The sequence below is a fragment of the Rhinatrema bivittatum genome, chromosome 4 (assembly GCF_901001135.1).
Source record: "Rhinatrema bivittatum chromosome 4, aRhiBiv1.1, whole genome shotgun sequence".
In the NCBI taxonomy this organism is placed as follows: domain Eukaryota; kingdom Metazoa; phylum Chordata; class Amphibia; order Gymnophiona; family Rhinatrematidae; genus Rhinatrema; species Rhinatrema bivittatum.
In genome coordinates this window covers 414,080,880-414,100,059 of record NC_042618.1, presented here as the reverse complement: position 1 = coordinate 414,100,059, position 19,180 = coordinate 414,080,880, and the positions used below count along the sequence as shown (strand labels likewise).

The window sequence follows — 19,180 nt, the reverse complement described above, 5'->3', positions numbered from 1 at the left end:
CTGCAGGATCCTGGGGTTTTGGCTGTCTGCGGAAGAATCCCGTGTTCTCACACCAGGCTTCAAATACTCTCCAGATCCGTTGATGTGGAGAACTTGCGTGCTGGGAGCAGGGTGTCAATCATGGCCTTTGTGTAACTGCAATTCTTCAGGCTGGTCCTCTCAAGGGTCAGACCGTAGGGGAGAATAGAGACTGATCTTCGTGGAGAACCAGGCCCTGCCGGAGAAGGTCCCTGTGTGGAGGTAGGCACAGAGGATTCCCCGCGAGTAGTCTTCGCATGTCTGCGTGCCATGGTCGTCTTGGCCAGTCCGGGGCGACTAGTGAAACAAGTCCCCTGCGGTGCTCTATCTTGCGGATGACACTGCCCAGTAGTGGCCATGGGGGGGAAGGCATACAGTAGGACTTCCTTTGGCCAGGTGTGGACGAGAGCGTTGAGTCCCCAGGATTGTGGTTCTCGTCTGCAGCTGAAGAACCTGGGAACTTAGGCATTGAGCCAGATTACCAGTAGATCCAAGGCGGGGAGGCCCCAGCGATTTACTATCAGTTGGAAGGCTATGGTCGACAGCATCCATTCCGCTGGGTCTAGGCTCTCTCTGCAGAGGTAGTCTGCTGAGATATTATATTTTCCCGTGAAGTAGGAGGCAGAGATCCCTTGTAGGTTCATCTCTGCCCATGTTAAGAGTGGGTCTATCTCCAGAGACACCTGCCGGCTCTTGGTTTCTCCCTGGCAGTTGATGTAAGCCACTGTTGTCGCATTGTCCAACATTATTCTGATTGACTCGCCCCGGAGTCTGTGGCTGAATTGCAGGCACGCTAGCCTGACTGCTCGAGCTTCCAGGCAGATTATGTTCCATTCCGCCTCTTTCTTGTTCCATCGTCCCTGGGCTGTCAGTTCCTGACAGTGGGTTCCCCACCTTCACAGGCTTGCCTCCATGGTGAGCAAGATCCGGTTCGGTGGGGATAGGCCTACTCCTCTGCTTAGGTGGTCTTCTTGTAGCCACTGTTGGAGTTGAGCCCGAACCTCTGCTGGTAGTTGGAGGTGAATTGAGTAGTCCTGGGACAGTGGGTTCCCTCATGACAGTAGGGAGCGCTGGAGCGTCACGTATGGGCCCTTGCCCACGGAATGATCTCCGGGGTTGATGTCATGAAGCCAAAGACTTGAAGGTAGTCCCATACCTTGGGGCGTGCATTGGTCATCAATTATCGTGATTGTTCCAGTTTCCTTCTCCTCAGAGGGGGAAGGAAAACTTTGTTCTGTTTGGGGTCGAACCGGGCCCCTCCCCCGGTACTCTAGTGACTGAGAGGGCTGTAGACCACTTTTGTTCATGTTCACGACCCATCCGAGCTCCTGCAGTAGGCTCTTGACTCTGCTGGTCACCTGTCTGCTCTCCTCTGAAGGCTTTGCCCTGATCAACCAATCGTCCAGGTAGGGATGTAACAGGATCCCTTCCTTTCTCAGTGTTGCCGTCACGACCACCATAATTTGGTGAAAAACTTGGGGGCAGCTGTTAAACCAGAGGGTAGAACCCAGAACTGGTAATGGTGACCCAGTATCGCAATGTGCAGGGTTTCCATGCGGAAGTGTGGTATCCGTAGATGACGGATGACGTTCTTGAGATCCAAAATGGGTCGGGATGACCCTTCCCTTCTTAGGAACGATAAAATAGATGGAATAGCGTCCAGTAGTTTGCTGGGGCGTGGGCACCAGAGTTATTGCCTTCAGACTGAGTAGTCTTGTTAATGTGGTTTCTACTGCCAGTCTCTTGGGGTGGGAGTGGCAGGGTGATCTCATAAATTTGTCTCGATGGATGCAGCGGAATTCCAGAGAGTAGCCATCTCGATGATGTTTAGGACCCATTTGTCCGACGTTATCTTGACCCATCTTTGGTAGAAGAGGGCAAGTCGACCCCCTATGGCTTCTTCCTGTGGATGGGCCGGTCTCTTCTCATTGTGGGATATGTCTGGAACTTGCCCCCGGTCCTGCTCCTCTCTTGGTGTGTCTGCTCCGAGAGGACTGGGTCCTTCCGGAGGGGCAATCTACCTGGAACTGTGCGTTCCTATAGGGTCTAAGCGCTGCGATCCTCTGCCCTTGGTCCTTCTGGGAGAGGAACACTGAGGTCTTTTACATCTATCTTCCGGTAGTCAGGGCACTGGAGATTCGCCCCATTTGTTGGCTAACTTCTACAATTTGCTTCCAAACAAGAGAGATCCTTTAAGGGGATTCTCGTGAGATTTGCTTTTGATGTCGCGTCCACAGACCAATTTCGTATCCATAGAAGTCTTCTTGCTGCTACTACCAAGGCAATGCCTCTGGCTGAAGTGCGCACTAGGTCTAAGCTTGCATCAGTGAGGAAGGATGCCGCAGATTCCATCGTCTTTCCGGCCGTTTTTGCATCTCTCGAGAGGAGTAAGCAGGCACATGCTACCAGTGAGCAGCAGGAAGCAATCTGCAGTGTCATTGCTATTGTGTTGAAAGCCTGCTTAAGGATAGACTCCAATCATCTGTCCTCAACTCCAATCATCTGTCCTTCAGTGCCGCTCCTCCCTCAACGGGAATCGTTGTTCGCTTTGAGACTGCACAGACCATAGTGACCACTCTCGGGAACGCAGGCACTCCTTGGCCACAGGTTCCAGGGGGTATAGGGCTTCCAAGGACCCCCCCTTTGAGGTTAGCCTCCGGGGCCTTCTATTCCAGGTCAAACAGTTCCTGGATGGCTTCCAACATAGGAAAGTAGCATGAGGCCTTACGAAGGGACACCAAGATAGAGTTTCTCTTTGGTTCCGCCATAGGGTCAGCGCCCGGAATGCCCCGCGTCTTCGGAGTCTGAGAAACGAGGGCTGGTATTTCATCCTTGTGGAAGAAGCAAAGCATGTTCAGTATGGTTCCATGCCTGGAGGAATTTCTCCTTCTTCCAGGGAGTCACTCTCATCACTGAGGTGTCTGGTTCTTGGTTAGACGACGCTGTCTCGAGGCATCCGAGTAGTGTCGGGAGGATCTTGTGCTTCCAGCCTGGGTTGAGCCTGGTGCGCAGCAGGGGCTGTTTGCAGCCCTTTGAAGAATTCCACCCAGGAGAAGGTCCCTGGGTCCATGTTGACCCCAAGGGTGGAGTAGGGGCCCCAGAGGTGTCCTCCTGTGGGGAGGCCGTGTCGAGGTACGTAGGTCTGGGGAGCAATGGTCAGTAGTTCCGGACCCCTCCGACAGTGGGGGTCCTTTCCCCCTGGGCTTCTTCGCACTGCGGGCACAAGCAGGACTTCAATTCAGTCTGCGTGGCTCTTATGTGGCAGACTATGCAAAGAGAGGGCCTTCTGGCCTTCTTAGACACCTGTGCCATTGAATTAATGTGTAGGCACATAAGTTTCACTGCGTGTGAGAATTTGTGCGCGGCCATAGCTATGCACACAGTATTTGTGAGCGGCCGTAGATATACGCCTGGTGTGCGCTCCGGGGTCCACGCAGCGAACTTGTGCGAACGGTTCGGTTTTGCGCACCACTGTGCGCTAAGCTATGCGTGCGACTCTATGGGATGCGCACAAGTTATGCGCATTGTCCGCCGGAAGATCCTGTGCATACCGCAGAGGGGAAGGGAAGATGGCGCCCCCCCCAAGGGTCTCCACATGTGTGGACCTTTGCACCGGATCGGGGCCTAGCCTAACCAAGGCTGCTCAACCCTATCGATGTTCCTTTTTTTAACTCGCTGGAAGCAGAGTCGGTACAGCGATCCGAGTTCTGGTGACCAGAGACCTGAATTTAAGTTTCCTTCTTACCTGGTCTCGTCGCTTACCGCTTGTGCATCAGACGGTCTTCCAGCTGTGGGAGAAAAGGGTTTTACCTTCACCGCCGCGCTCGGATGTGCACCCGCCGCCTTTCAGCCACTCTGGGGGCTAAGTCCACGCTGGGACCAAGGCACACCTCTGAGGGATATCGGAGATCACCTCAGGCATTCTCAATTGGGGGAGGGACCCTTAGGTTTCACCGCAGGAGAGCGGGGCTCGATCTTCTTAAAGGTAAATTTCTCTCTTTTTGCTGTAGATTTCTCTCTTTTTGCTGTAATTGTTAACACTATTCTAGTGTGTGGAACAGTGTCCGCATCTGCTAAGGAGACAGAGAAATATTGAAGAGCTAAGCTTACTGAAAGGGTATATGTACAGTGACGTCAGCTTTGAAATCTGACTCCATCTCCCATCTGCTATCAGGAGAGCACAATACCCATTGGTCCTGAGTCCATCTGGCTACACACTAGGAAATTTGTGAATTGCAAATGAGTCACATGGAAGATACTTTCATTAAAAAGGAAAAGCAAATGTTGCTTACTTGTAACAGGTGTTCTCACAGGACAGCAGGATGTTAGTCCTCACATATGGGTGACATCACAGGATGGAGCCCAATCACGGAAAACTTCCATCAAAATTTCCAGAACTTTGACTGGCCCCCACTGGGCATGCCCAGCATGGCACCAACCCTGCAGCCAGCAGGGGTCCCCCTTCAGTCTTGTTTGAAAGCTACAGGCAGTGCCGAAAAATAAAATAAGAAACGTAATGAACCCAATACCGTGGGGTGGCTGGCGGGTTTCGTGAGGGCTAACATCCTGCTGTCCTGTGAGAACACCTGTTACAGGTAAGCAACATTTGCTTTCTCACAGGACAAGCAGGATGGTAGTCCTCACATATGGGTGAGTACCGAGCTGAGGATGTCTGAACATGCACCAAATGTATCCAAAGGCGTACACCAGGCACAACAACTGGGGTGGAATTTGGTAGAGGGCATCCTGAACCCCACCGGGCAGGCGGAAGGGTGTTGGTACGCGAACAGGTTACGAAGGTCAGACTGGCCGAAGATGGAATTTTGTCTTCTGGCTTTGTCCAAGCAATAGTGGGCTGCAAAGGTATGGAGAGAACTCCAGGTGGCAGCCCTGCAAATGTCAGGAAGTGGCACCGATCGCAGGGGTGCTACTGAAGTCGCCATAGCCCTCACAGAATGTGCTTTAACACGGTCTTGAAATGGAATGCCCGCTTGCTGATAGCAAAAGGATATGCAGTCCGCCAACCAGGAGGAGAGAGTCTGCTTACCCACAGGTTGCCCTAATTTGTTAGGGTGGAAGGAGACAAGCAATTGAGTGTTCTTCCTGTGGGCAACAGTACGGTCTAGATAAAATGCTAGAGCCCGTTTACAGTCAAGGGTATGCAGAGCCTGCTCTCCTGGATTGGAATGGGGCCTGGGAAAAAAGGTAGGTAATATGATGGATTGATTGAGGTGAAAATCCAAAACTACCTTAGGTAAGAATTTAGGGTGAGTGCAGAGTACTGCCTGGTTCTGCAGAAGTTTAGTGTAAGGCGGATAGGTAACTAGGGCCTGTAATTCACTAACTCTGCGAGCTGAAGTGATTGCCAAAAGGAAAATCACTTTCCATGTGAGATATCAAAGTTCACAAGAGTGAAGAGGCTCGAATGGTGGTTTCATGAGCCGACCCAAAACCAGATTAAGGTCCCAAGAAGGGGCCAGAGGACGCAGTGGAGGCTTGAGGTGAAGCAAGCCCTTCAAAAAACGTGTTACAAGGGGTTGTACTGATACAGGAACCTCCCCGAAACCTTTATGGAAGGCGGCTACCTCACTGACATGCATTCTGATGGAAGAAGTCTTTAGACTTGATTCTGATAAATGCCAGAGATAGTCCAAAAAATTCGTGATTGGACAGGAAAAGGAGTCAAGGGACCGAGAAGAGCACCATGACGTGAACCTTTTCCATTTGTAAGAGTAAGCTTTTCTTGTGGAAGGCTTCCGTGAAGCAATCAAGACATGGGAAACTGGTTCAGAAAGGTTAAGTGGCTGAAGGATTAACCTTTCAACATCCATGCCGTCAGGGACAAGGCGTGAAGATTAGGATGGCAGAGGCACCTGTCGTTTTGAGTGATCAGAAGCGGGTCCTTTCCCTAGGGAATGCACCTGCGAATGGAGAGATCCTGCAGTATTGGAAACCACACTTGGCGTGGCCAGTGAGGTGCTATCAGGATCATGGTTCCCTTGTCCTGATGTAACTTCACGAGAGTCTTCGAGAGAAGAGAAAGTGGAGGGAATGCATAGAGCAAGCCGGTTGCCCACGAGAGGGAGAATGCGTCTCTGGGCTGAGAGTGTTTGCTGCGAATAAGAGAGCAGAAGTTCTCTACTTTGCAGTTTTGAGGAGCCACAAAGAGGTCTATCTGAGGATATCCCCATTGTTGGAAGATGGAGTTCACCACCGAGGGGTTGAGAGACCACTCGTGCAGTTGAAAGATGCAACTCAGCTTGTCTGCCAACACATTGTCCACTCCCGGCAACCAAGTGGCCCTGAGGTACATCGAATGGGAGAGAGCTTCCGCCCATATCTGTGCAGCTTCCTGACACAGAAGGAAGGAGCCCGTGCCTCCCTGTTTGTTGATGTACCACATGGCCACCTGGTTGTCTGAATCAGGATAACTTGATTTGAGAGGCGATCCTGAAATGCCCTTAGAGCATATCTTATTGCTCGAAGCTCCAGGAAATGTATTTGGTATTTGGCTTCCTCTGGAGACCAAGATCCTTGTGTCTGCAGATTGGCCACATGGGCTCCCCAGCCGAGGTTGGAAGCATCGGTGGTAAGAGTTATTTGAGGGTCTGGAGCCTGAAAGGGCAAGCCTTGGAGGAGATTGGTCTGATGCCTCCACCAGGCAAGAGACTGACGGAGTGAGACGGTTACGTGGACCATGATCGACAGGGGCTGAACGCTTTGAGTCCATTGCGACCGTAGAGTCCATTGCATGACTCTCATGGCCAATCGTGCCATTGGTGTGACTTGAACTGAGGACGCCATGTGTCCCAGAAGGATGAGAAAGTGACGAGCAGTCACGGATTGCTGAGACTGCAGCTGGTATGCAAGAGACACGAGAGTGAGCGCTCGCTGTCACGGCAGAAAAGCCTTTGCTTGCAAGGTGTCCAAGTCTGCCCCAATGAACAACAAGGTTTGAGATGGGACTAAGTAGGATTTGTCGTAGTTGACAAGAAATCCTAATGAAATTAGAGTGTGTAAGGTTAGACTGAGGGACAGAGCAGCTTGCTGAGTGGGAGCCCTGATTAACCAGTCGTCTAGATAGGGGTAGATGTGAACACCTTGGGTCCTGAGGAAGGCTGCAACTACTACGAGGCATTTTGTGAAGACTCGTGGCGCAGATGCTAGGCCGAACAGAAGCACTCGGTATTGATAGTGCTTGGGGCCTACTAGAAATCTCAGGTATTTGCGATGAGATGGAGTTATCGCAATATGAGTGTATGCGTCCTGGAGGTCCAGAGAGCAGAGCCAGTCTCCTCTTTGTAAAAGAGGAGAGCCTAAGGTTACCATCTTGAACTTCTCTCGCTGGAGGTACTTGTTGAGAGCCCGTAGGTCCAGGATAGGATGAACGCCTCCCGATTTTTGGGGGATTAGAAAGTACTGGGAATAGAACCCTAGGCTGTGCTGAGAGTAGGGCACGGGTTCTATTGCCTTGGACTGGAGAAAGAGGGAGACCTCTTGATCCAGAAGGATGGAGTGATCGGAAGTTCTCCACATCGGTAGAGGTGGGGAGTCTGGTGGCACGGAGAGAAAGTTCAGATGGTAACCCTGAGCAATGATTGCCAATACCCATTGGTCTGAGGTGATTGAGTGCCATATGTTGTGGAAGTGGCACAATCGACCTCCCACTGGTATGTGAGGCAGTGGCATCTGACTGCTGCTCTCTAAGTGGAAGTCAAAAACCTGAAGCAGGCCCTGGTTGAGGAGCTGCTTGTGGCTTTTGTTTACGTGTTTGACGAGACTGTGCTTTTTGAAAAGGTCTCGTGGCACGGGATCTGGTTGGTGGTGGGTAGGACTTCTTCGGGCGGAAGAAAGATTTTTTAGAGTCCTTTCTGAAGGGCTGTTTAGAAGAATAGTCAGAAGGCATCAGAGAGAGCTGTCTTAGGTTCTCATGATGGTCCTTAAGTTCCGCCACGTTCGCTGAATCTGTTCGCCAAACAGATTGTCCCCCACACAAGGCAGGTCGGATAGCCTGTCTTGTACTTCAGGGCGAAGGTCGGAAGACTTGAGCCAGGCCCATCCTCTTGCCGAAATAGCGGCTGCAGATACCCTATTGGCAGTGTCAAAGATATCATAGGATGATCTGATCTCATGCTTGCCTGCCTCAAAACCCTTGTTTACAAGGGTTTGAAGCTGATCTTGGAATTGTTGAGGCAGGGTATCTGAGAAGTCTTGTAACTGCTTAAAAATGACCCTATTATATTGGGTCATATAAAGCTGATAGGCGGCAATCAGGGAGATGAGCATTGAGCCTTGGAATACCCGGTGGCCAATGGCATCTAAAAACTTCTGTTCTTTGCCTGGGGGAAAAGAGGTATGAGGCTTTGATCTCTTTGCTCTATTTTGTGCAGATTCAACAACTACAGATTGGTGGATCCAATTGAGTTTTCTGAAAGCCTGGAGCTGACTGCACCAAATAGGTACTGTCAGCCTCTCTGTGCACTGGAGCAATGGAGCCAGGATGTTCCCAGTTCTTCTTGAGGAGATCTAGAAGAACCTGGTGAATAGGGATGGAGGTTATTTCCTTGGGAGCATCCAGGAATTGGAGCAACCCCATCATCTGATGTCTGTCATCCTGTTCAGTCTGCAACTGGAAGGGAACCAATTCAGAAATTTCCTTCACAAAATTTATAAAGGAAAGGTCCTCTGGAGGAGAACGCTTCCTACTTTCAGTGGGTGAAGGTAAATCATCGGTGTCTGGCGAGGAATCATCAGTCCAGGTATCATGAGGATCAGCACCTGTCCCTCTAGGAACTAGAGGGGGACGGGGTGGTGGGATACCTGAAGGTCCTGGTCTAGGCTCCAAAGGAATCGGAGGAATTATCGGAGGACCAATGAAGGCATCGAAGGCACCGGCACAGGCATCAAGGGCATCGATGGATGGCTCGGTGGCACCGGACATATCGGCACTGATGGTTGTATCGGTGGCGAGGGACGAATCTGCATCGATGGCTAAGGCAGGATTCCAGATGGAGGGATGCAGGACAGTGTTTCTCCTCCCGATGACAGAGTAAGTGGAGAGGGCACCGGAGCCATCGGAGACCCGTGGTCCATCGGTGGAAAAGCAGCAATGAGCACTTCCAACCTGGATAGCAGCGGTGCCATCGCTGCTGGAATCGGGTCGGTGCTTCGTTCCACAATCGGTACCGGTGTCGGTGCCAGAGGAACCTGGAGTCGTTGCATCGCCTTGTCTATGGCCTCCTGAACCATCCGGTCCAGTTCTTCTCGGAGACCTGAAGCAAGCAGCCCCGGCTCCAGAACAGAAGAAGGAGGCAGAGGCATAGCCGGAGGGACCACCGTTGAAGGCGGAGTCGCGGCTCCCGATCCCCTGTCGGGTGAGGGTTGCCTTGGTGACCCAGTCGCCGAAAAGATCAGTGCCTTTTCTGGAAGGGGCTTTTTCGATGGTGGCTCGGACGATGGCGAGGTCGATAACTTCACTCCCTCGATGGTCCGAGGTTTACGATGTCGATGGCGATGTTTCTCTCTGTGATCCCCTCGGTCCTGAGGGAGAGTAGAAGGTGTCGAAGGCCGAGATGTCGTCGATGCCGGACGGTCACCGGCCGTTGGTCGATACTGGCGTGAAGTTGACGGTGCCGGTTCAGACGACGTCGATGCAACGGTTGGAGTCAGGGTTTGAGCACAGAAGAGAAGTTCCATCTTCTCCATTCTGGCCTTGCGACCTTTTGGTGTCATTAAGGCACATTTGGTGCACGTTAGGACATCGTGCTCTTGTCCAAGACACATTACACAGACTTTATAAGGGTCTGTGATAGACATGGTGCGAGTACAGTCCGGACACTGACGGAACCCCGATGCCATGGCCATAGAAAAAATTGGGCCGCAGTATGGTCGACGGCCAATAGGCCGTGAGGACCAAACGCGACGGTAATAGACGGAAAACGGGTAAAAACTTACCGAGTACCGCGGCTTGAAAAAAGTTAGAGGAGGGACCCCTGTGGGGCAAATAAACTTTTAGTAATTCTGTGTGGAAAATTCCTGTCAGGAATCTCTGCAGAGCTCCTTTATCGCGAGGCTACTGTTGTGCGAAAAAAGAAGACTGAAGGGGGACCCCTGCTGGTTGCAAGGTTGGTGCCATGCTGGGCATGTCCAGTGGGGGCCAGTCAAAGTTCTGGAAACTTTGACAGAAGTTTTCCGTGATTGGGTTCCATCTGGTGATGTCACCCATATGTGAGGACTACCATCCTGCTTGTCCTGTGAGAATACAATTTAATCTCAGTCCACAAGAAAGGATATTTTGAAATTGTTTCACAGGATTGTTGTTCTAATGATGTTTCGTAATCTCTGTTCTACTTCTGCTATATCCTGTATTCTCTCTGTCCCTACAAAGGACTCTGCTTTGCCATCCAGGCTTCCTCAGGGGAAAATGTTGTTCATAACTATTCTTACGTTATTACCATGGACTGTATTTAGTGAAGAGGACTCAATCTCTTATTATTGATTCTACTAGAGAGATTAAATTTTGTACAAAATATTGGTATTGATGCCTGATTCTGGTAATTTTTGTATAAAAGATTTTTCAAACCAATCTTTTTAAGCAAACATTTGTCTAACCTTTATATGTCGCTTTGTCAAGTCAGTGTCTCAAGACTTCAGCTGTTAATTAACAGCTTGCTAAATGCAGCACAATCATCTGTGAATTTCCACTATCTGAAAACAAAAATGTATATCTATTTGTTAGTTCTGAAACCTCTGCTTGATTGAACTCTAATTTATGAGAACCGTTAAATGTTTAAAGTACAAGACAATAAACTATGCCTTTCACTTATTTGTAGCCGCAATGTTGCATTAACTCCTCAATGTATGAAATAGACTGTTCTTCATCTGTTACCAAAGCTAAACCTAGCTTGGATGCATGGCTACAGTTTGAACAAGGCGTTATAGAGCTGTTACCTTCTTAATGTGTTGGAAACATTTTCAAGTCTCTTTGCTGGAACTGTATTTGGAGCAGACTTCAATGCCTCTTTACAGTACAGACACTGGGGCCGATGCAATATGGTGTGCTGAGCCGAGCGCACACTTAACGTGCAGTCGGACGCAGTTAGAATAGGCGCTAATCAATCCCCTAATGCAATAAGGGGATTAGCGCCTATTTCAAAGCATGTCTAACATGAAGTGAACGCAATATATATATATTTTTTTATTTATAAAATTTATTAATCGCCTAACACTGTTAGGCCTAGGCGATATACAAAATAAACACACATAATAAAAGCATAACAAACAAAGGTACATATACAGACAATACAGTTTCATAGAAACTAAATAACAAAATAATAGTGAAACAACAATACATATTGTCTAAAAAAAGACAAATAAAGTCTCATCAAATCTTCATGACCAAAGGCCTTGACTTATTCAAGTATTTGCTTTAACAATTGTATGTACGATTGAACAAAAATTCCTTGAAAGATGTTTTGAATTTCTTAGCATCTTCAATAGATCGAAGATCAAACGGGATCATATTCTAGTGATTCGGTGCCGCTATGGAGAAAGCTGTTTCCCTTGTACTATATAAATGGGCTAATCTCACTGAGGGCACCTCAAGTAAATTTAATTGAGAGGACCTAAGAGTTCTGGCTGACATCAGAAGGTAGAGCACGGAGTTTAAAAACTATCATGCCTATCTTAAAAGATATGCACGTGAATGAGGCTATTAGGCATTCACTCCTGATGCAAAAAGAAAAATGTGCATCTCCGATGCACATTTAACTGTCATCTATTAACGCCTGCCAGGAGCAGACATTAATAGATGTGTGCATCAAAAAAAGAATAAAAAGAAAAAAAGAAAAGAAAAAAAATTGACCATCGGGCCCATCACAAAAACAGGCGCCTAGTTTAACGGTTTTCGTTATCAACGCCATTAAACGCAACCCAACTTACCGAAAGTTAAACTTTCCTCCTTCCAGAGGAAAGCAGCAGCGCTCCAGAACTCCTCCCGGCTGCAGATATCGGGTTCCTGAGAGTGAAGTGAGGGTGGAGGGAAACTCAACTGATAAGGGACGCCAAAATCCTCAGTAGCTGCTATTTAACCACCGCTCCCTCAGTCTACCCACACGTAAAGAAGCAACCAAAGATCTCTCACCACTCCTCACTCACGAAAACTGTTGTCACTCTCCGAAGACAGTTAGCCTTGCCTCAGCCTGTGTACTACGACTGGCAAAAGGGGCGGGCTCCTAGCAAGGCTACCCCTCCCCCCGACTTGGATTGGGCGACATTCAACAGGCTCGGTTCTGGGTAGCTAAAATGAAATATAACTTAGGTTTCCAGCGACCTAGTCATGAAAACCCACACCGGGTTTTTCGTGGCTGTCTGCCGCTAAGGAAAACAGATGCTGATAAAAACCAATGCCGAGTTTATCGGCATCGGTTTTCCTTAGTGGCGGACAGCCACAAAAACTGACACCGATAAACCCGGTTTTGTCGGTTTCCCTTACAGCAGTAAGGGAAACCGACACGGATAATCTCGGCAATGGCTTTTAGCGACTAAAACCAAGGCCGGGTTTATTGGCGTCGGTTTCTCTTACTGCCGTACGGCGGTCACGAAAACCGTTTGGGTTCGCGTTAGCAAGGATGCACTAGGGTCGCAAGCAACCCTAGCGCATCCTTGCTAACGCGCCCCCTAATTTAAATATTGCATGGCGCCCCCCTTTTCTACACGACTTTATTGCATCGGCCTCACTGTGATGTTAGTGTCAAATAGGGCTCTTAGCTGTTTGTATCTGGTGGTCATTTGTATAGAACTTTACTGACCCCTGTAGAGAGCTTCACACAGGGCTCCTCAAGATCAATTTATATAAAGTTTTCTTGACCCCGTAGATAGCCACAACCAAAATTCCTGAAGAGTACTGCCTTCCATCGTACATTTATAATTATGCTGATTTGGTTTTCCTATGTTCTAAGAATCTTTTCTTGTCTGTAGGCAAGAAGATTTCCCCAGTCATCTAAACTGTTTCAATGTGGTGATAATGACCCAGCTAATGAGTTAGCACTTTAAGTGTAATGGTGATTAATGTGGACTTTGTTGTACCTAAGGGTTACTGAAAAGAGCAGACTTATTAAAAAAAAAAAATGCCTATCATTCAATGGCTTTATTCAAACCTTTAGGGTAAACTGTGTCCCATTGGTAGATAAATCTTTGTTCACTTCTTTGTAACTGAAGGGAGATATTGCTCCCTCTTGTCAAATTGAGTTGCTGTATGACAAAAGACTTTAAATCTTGGAGAAAATTATTGTACTCATGATTGAAATATCGGGGGCTTCCATTTTCCTGGTATGGATGCAACTTGCATGTTGGATTAGTCTGATTTTTATAGCTCTTTTAATGTAGTCAATGTAAATTTTATTGCAGGGGCATACTATTGCATAGATTACTTGTTCTGAGTTGCATGTATAATGTCCATAAAGGTAATGTGTTCTGGTGCTATTGGGTAAAGCAAATTGTTGGATCTGCATTGTGTGACTGCACTTAACACATTTGCTGCATGTGAACAGACCCCTAGGTGTCAAGTGGGATGTGGATCTGTCTCTGTATGTTTTTATAAGCATACTCCGTAGATTCCGGGCTCTTAGATTCGCAAAAATAGTGGTCTCCTGAAAAGGAGCATGGTCAGATATTATGTTCCGTGAATGAATGCATGAGCAATTCAAATGTACGGTTGTAGATCAAATTAAGAATTCCAAACGTGGGGGTGATCTACCCTCGCAACTGAATTACATTGAACAAAAATGGATATTCAATTTGGCATCGTACAGCCCCTTGGGTATGAATGACTCTGTAGAATGGCTCACGTTAATTTGACGTCACTCTTTGTAGCACTTCATTGGTAATTCCTGGCAAGAACGGTGATTGGCTACATCAACATCCCATGATATGGTTTAAATAGGGCTTGGGAAAAACAAGATGGAGGATCACATTGAGGAAATGCTATAGCGGGTTTAAACGAGCAACATTTTAAGAATTGGACAAGAAGACTTGTGGAGTGTATGTAAGGTTGTTTTTTTCTGAATTATTTTGCTAACGAATGAAAAATGTGCTAACCAGTCTTTTTCCATCGTAGTAATAAAACAGACACATCGAGAGCCCCTGACGAAGCAGCCGACGAAACACGAGCCGTGTCGGGCAGCTCATTGTGCAGCACTCCCGCAGCGTCCATCGCTCAGCTTCCACTTCAAATGATAAGTGCTATTTTTGCGATTTATAGCATGAAAGCACATAACAAAAGTTAAAAGTCATGAATAATGCTTGTTAATCCAAATGGAAAAGAAGAAAAAACTTGCAAAAAAACAAGAGGGTTAGAGACCAATGATTATAAATTTCAAAGCGTGGCAAATATGAAATGCCAATGAAATTTCCCTTAGGGGATTGTTATTCAGTAAGAAAGTGAGAGTACATAAACACAGTGCTCTCTGAATGTATATATGAGGTCTCTTCCCTCTAACAAAATAAGACAAAAAAAAGAAAAAATAGTTTCCATTTATGATGTTATTGTGAATATACTATTTTATAGCTACATCATATAAGCAGTTTAAATTGATATAAATTAACAAATGTATCACAGTCAACGTCAATCTTTCAGTCTTAATCGGAAGATCATACAGTGACTCGAGGCAAAAAGCTGAGAAGAGTGATGGCTCATAAACATTAACCATTTTCTTCTGTCCCTGACAAGAAGGCCTTGATGTTTCGCCCTCAACGGCTTCATCAGGGGGAGAATGATAATGGTTATTATGCTGATGTAAAAAAAATACACATACTGAAATAATACTACATCATACATCAATTGTGAGACAGAAAAAATAAGTCTTGTAATGGAGGAGATGTGCTCCCCATCCTTGCATGGAAGCATCTGTGGTGAGGACTAGGGTGTGGGTTGGGTCTCAAAGAGGAGCTCCTACAGTTAGAGCTTCCGGATCTAACCACCAGCAAATGTCCTTCCTCATGGAGCCTGACTATGGTAGAAACTGGTTAAAGAAAGTGAATCCATTGTGCCTTCAGTCCTCATTGGAGGTGCATGTGTAGGCAAGTGCAAGATTCTACATGGATGGCTTCCGCCATGTGACCCAATAATACAAAGACTTGGCAGACAGTGATGTTTGATTTGAGGAGTAAATCTGTACACAGATGTTGCATCTGCTTGATCCTCTCCTGGGGAAGGAAGGCACGAGATTGGACAGAGTCTACTCTGGCCCCTATGAACTGTAGAATCTGAGTCGGTTTGAGTACCAATTACTCGTAATTGATGAGAAATCCTAGAGACTCCAACCATGAGATTGTCATTTCTAGATGCTGACATAGTTTCCTCCGACCAAATATCCCTATCAGCCAATCATCCAGATAAGGAAACAGGTGGATAAGGAAACAGGTGGATCCCCTGACGCCTTAGGTGAGGCACTGCCATAATCAGACATCTGGTGAACACTCTGGGAGCAGAGGATAGACCAAAAGGTAGAACTTTGTATTGGCAGTGCCTGGAATTCACCTGGAAGCACAGAAACTGCCAACACAAGGGGTGTATTGGAATATGGGTGTAGGCATCTTTGAGATCCAACAAACACTTCCAATCATTCCGTTGTATGAACGGTAGGAGTAACTTGAGGGATGTCATCTTGAACTTCTCCTTCTGAAGTTATTTGTTTAGGGATCATAAGTCCAGAATAGGTCGGAAACCCCTTAAGTGCCTCGGAATGAGGAAGTATTAGGAATAGTATCCTGCATTGACTTGGGGCTTAGGTACCAATTGGATGGCCTAATGCTGAAGTAAGATTTGGATCTCTTGTTCCAGAAGAGGTAATGGAGAAGCATCCTTTAACAGGCCAGCATAATGAGGAAGGGATGGATAGGAGAGGAAATTCAGATTATAACCCTTGTGGATGATTCAAATGTCCCACTGATCTGAAGTGATGCAGCTCCATTCTGAGAAAAATGTTTGTACTCTTCCCCTTACAGGAAGGTGAGGCTGTGTCTGGATTTTCTTCAAAAGATGGTGAAGGCTTCTGAAGAGACGGCTGGGAGGGTTTCTGTTGTTTCCTGTCTCTTCGGTGTCCTCTAGGTTGAGCTGGTTGAGATTAAGTACGTGGTTGTTGATATGGTTGGAACTGTTGAGATCTATAGTGTAGGGAATTCTTGTATGGTTTACGCTATTAATAATAAGGTTTGCGGTGCTGTTGATAAAAATGTCTCGCTGTCACTTGAGAATCTGAAGCTCCTACAGGGATTGAACTGCTACGTTTTGTTCTTTTAACTGTGCCACAGTATCTTTGAACTTGTCAAACAAATTATCTCCCATGCAGGGTATATATTGGCTAGCTTTTCATGGACGTCCTCCTGATGGAGCTAGAACGGAGCCAGGTTATATGTCAAGCAGCGATAGCAGTGGCAGAAGTCCTAGGAGATGTCTCAAAGGACTCATACACCGCTCTGAGTAAATGGCTAATCCTTCCTGCATGTTATAAAATGGTTGAGGAGTAAGTTGTTGGCCCATTTCTGTATGTAGAAAGGGCTTTAATAACTGCAGGGACTCGCACAAGTAACTATATAAAATTGGTGGTGTTGAATTCGGGAAGTCAACATTGCACTCTGGAACATCTTTCTGGTATATTCATCCAGAAGTCTGTGCTCCTTTGGTGGAGGAGTGAACGCATGGAGCCTAGATTTCTTCACCCGCTTCATTGCCGACTCAACTACCACTGACGCATGAGGGAGTTGGACGACTCCATAAGTAGCAGACTTCTGTAATCAATTTTAAATCTAGTTTCCTAGCAACAGGTGGAATTGAATGAGGGGACACTCATCTTGGATAGTACCAAGTCCAATAATTTATGAGACAGCAGAGCTAATGGTTGGCCGGTACATCCAGGATTTTTAGGACGACAAATACCTCTTCCTGAGAGTCAAGCAATTTGCAGACTTCCACTCCCAATACGTTCCTGAGCTTCTCCATGAATTGTGAGTAAGAAAGATCCTCTGGAGGAGAGGAGTGATCTGGTGGCTCTTCCAGGGGATCATATGGAATACCAGTTGAGCTGTCAGGGGAACAGTCCTGTGGAGAGTCTTGAGGCATTGACTGAGGTGACTGTTGCTCACTACCTTGCTGATTTTCTGGAGTTGGTGATGGTAGTGCCACCGGAGAGGGAGGAGTACAGGCTAAAACCCCATCTCCGTCTGAACCTGGGAGATGAGGAGGAGAGACCTCTGGGTGTAAGGAAGAAAACAGGTTTTTTACGATGGTAGATATCTGATCCATGGCCTCTTGTGAGTGACTGGCCTGTAGATCTGTAGGAGACTTTGGATGTTGTAGTCTCACCTGAGGAGAACGGGAACTTGTTCGAGGGTGTACCCCTGTGGCTAGAATGTCTGAGGAGGGTTGAATCTCCCAGGATACCTGTTCTCGTGTAGGAGGACTATGTCTCAGTGATAGTCCCTCCTGAAGGATGAACCGTTGAAGGTGTGAGCAGAAGGATAATCCTGAATATTCTGAATGGTTTTCCTGAGAGGAGGCTAACCTTGGGCTGATAGAAACAGCTTTTGGAGGAGATACCCAAGGGGGCTGCAACAATATATCTAGTATGGGATCCATACTGTGCCCAGGACAAGATGGGGATCTGATTTTATGCCCCTATGGGCTCTGAACCCGTCTGGGATCGCTTTTCTCAAGCATGACATTGGAATTGCATGAGCTCTTTCCTTTTAACAATGCATGCGTTGATGAATCTTTCCGATGCAAAGAGGCACCGTGCGTCAGGTGGTATGAATGCGTCAATACGTGATGCGGTGCGCCTGTGCGCCATGTGTCGCAGGGTGCAGTGCAATTTGCATCAAAAGTGCTCACATCAGCTTTTGCTCTGAGGTCTGCGCTGGTGAGCTGTGCATTGCATTTTTTATCAGATGCTTTCTTAGACACTTGCGTGGACATATCCTGGTGTTTGAAGGTGGACGACTCACTTTGTCCTTGCGCTGGGTCTTTCAGTAGCACAGACAGCGCATGTGCATCAGGACCATGTGCAGAATGATCTGCAGGTCCAGATTTGGGCTTTTTTGGTGCCGCCTCGACTTCAGGCCCTGTCCTAGCCAGATGTTTCTTTTTGGATCCACCAATGAGGATCTTCTGGCCACGTTGTCGGGGAATGGATTTTAGTCCTGGGGACAATTGGACGGAGCGCCCCGGGGTGGGCGCATAACTCCCTGAGGTCGATGGGGTCCTTTCCCAGTCCCGGAGGCTGGCAATATTTGCTGCTTTCTGCCTCTGAGCCCTGGAAGACGTATGGCCGCAGTCTCTACACGACTCCTGGTCAAGGTCCCGGCCGAGGCGGATATAACAGTAATTATGACTATCAGTGATGGACATATGTCCACACTGACAATATTTAAACCCAGGCTTCTTTGAGGACATATTAGCACTGAAAAGTGCTGTTTTGGGGATCACTAGCACGAAGAGGAAGAAAAGAAATTCTGGAGCGAGAGATGGAGAAATACGTCCGTGCCTGAGCGGGGAGAAAAACAAACTGAAGAGACTGATGCCGCACAGGTGCAGCAGAACAAAAACTATCTTGGAGAAGGAAATGTCCACAAGAGCGCGTAGTCTGTGACATCACTCAAATAGCATGGCTAATTCAGTCTGCTTATCAACAGAAAAAAAATTAATCACCCACACATATAAGAAACAATGTGCAACTTCTGCCTAGTTCTTACACTCATCCCTTATTTTCAGGTCTGCCCAGAGGGGTAAGACCTGAGAGTAGATATTTAACTCCATTACTCCCAGACCAGATTCTTTAGTAACAACAGTGCATGGGTCCTCACATCAACAATCACTATTTCAATACCATTCTTTCTAATGTGGGGAAAGGGTGAATTTAACTTCTTTATTATTTATTTATTTAGTTCTTTTCTTTATCGACATTCATAACGCATGTTACATCACATCGGTTCACATCGGATAAGGGAAAATTAACGTTAACTGTAGCTAAGGAGCTACTGATATAGTTGAGAGAAGAGATGAGTTACAATGAACGAGGGTTGCTGAAACTTGGAGGATGGAAGCGAGTAGAGAGAAGGAGCAAATGAGTAGTCAATATATATCGAATGCTAGCAGTAAGGAACCGAA

The 19,180-nt window shown here is 47.3% G+C and overlaps 1 protein-coding gene across 2 annotated transcripts in view; it reads right to left on the bottom strand.

The window, feature by feature from the left end:
* Positions 1 to 19,180, bottom strand: part of SLC25A20 (solute carrier family 25 member 20) — a 108,664-nt gene that overhangs the window by 34,306 nt on the left and 55,178 nt on the right. The window contains exon 10 of one of the 2 annotated variants that reach the window (XM_029601278.1): positions 10,629 to 10,725. The exons of the other annotated variant lie outside the window; for it this stretch is intronic. Within the exon in view, the coding sequence (XP_029457138.1) occupies positions 10,705 to 10,725 (21 nt within the window). The 3' untranslated portion in view covers positions 10,629 to 10,704. Of the gene's footprint in view, positions 1 to 10,628; positions 10,726 to 19,180 lie in introns of those variants that run through there. 2 annotated transcript variants of the gene reach the window in all.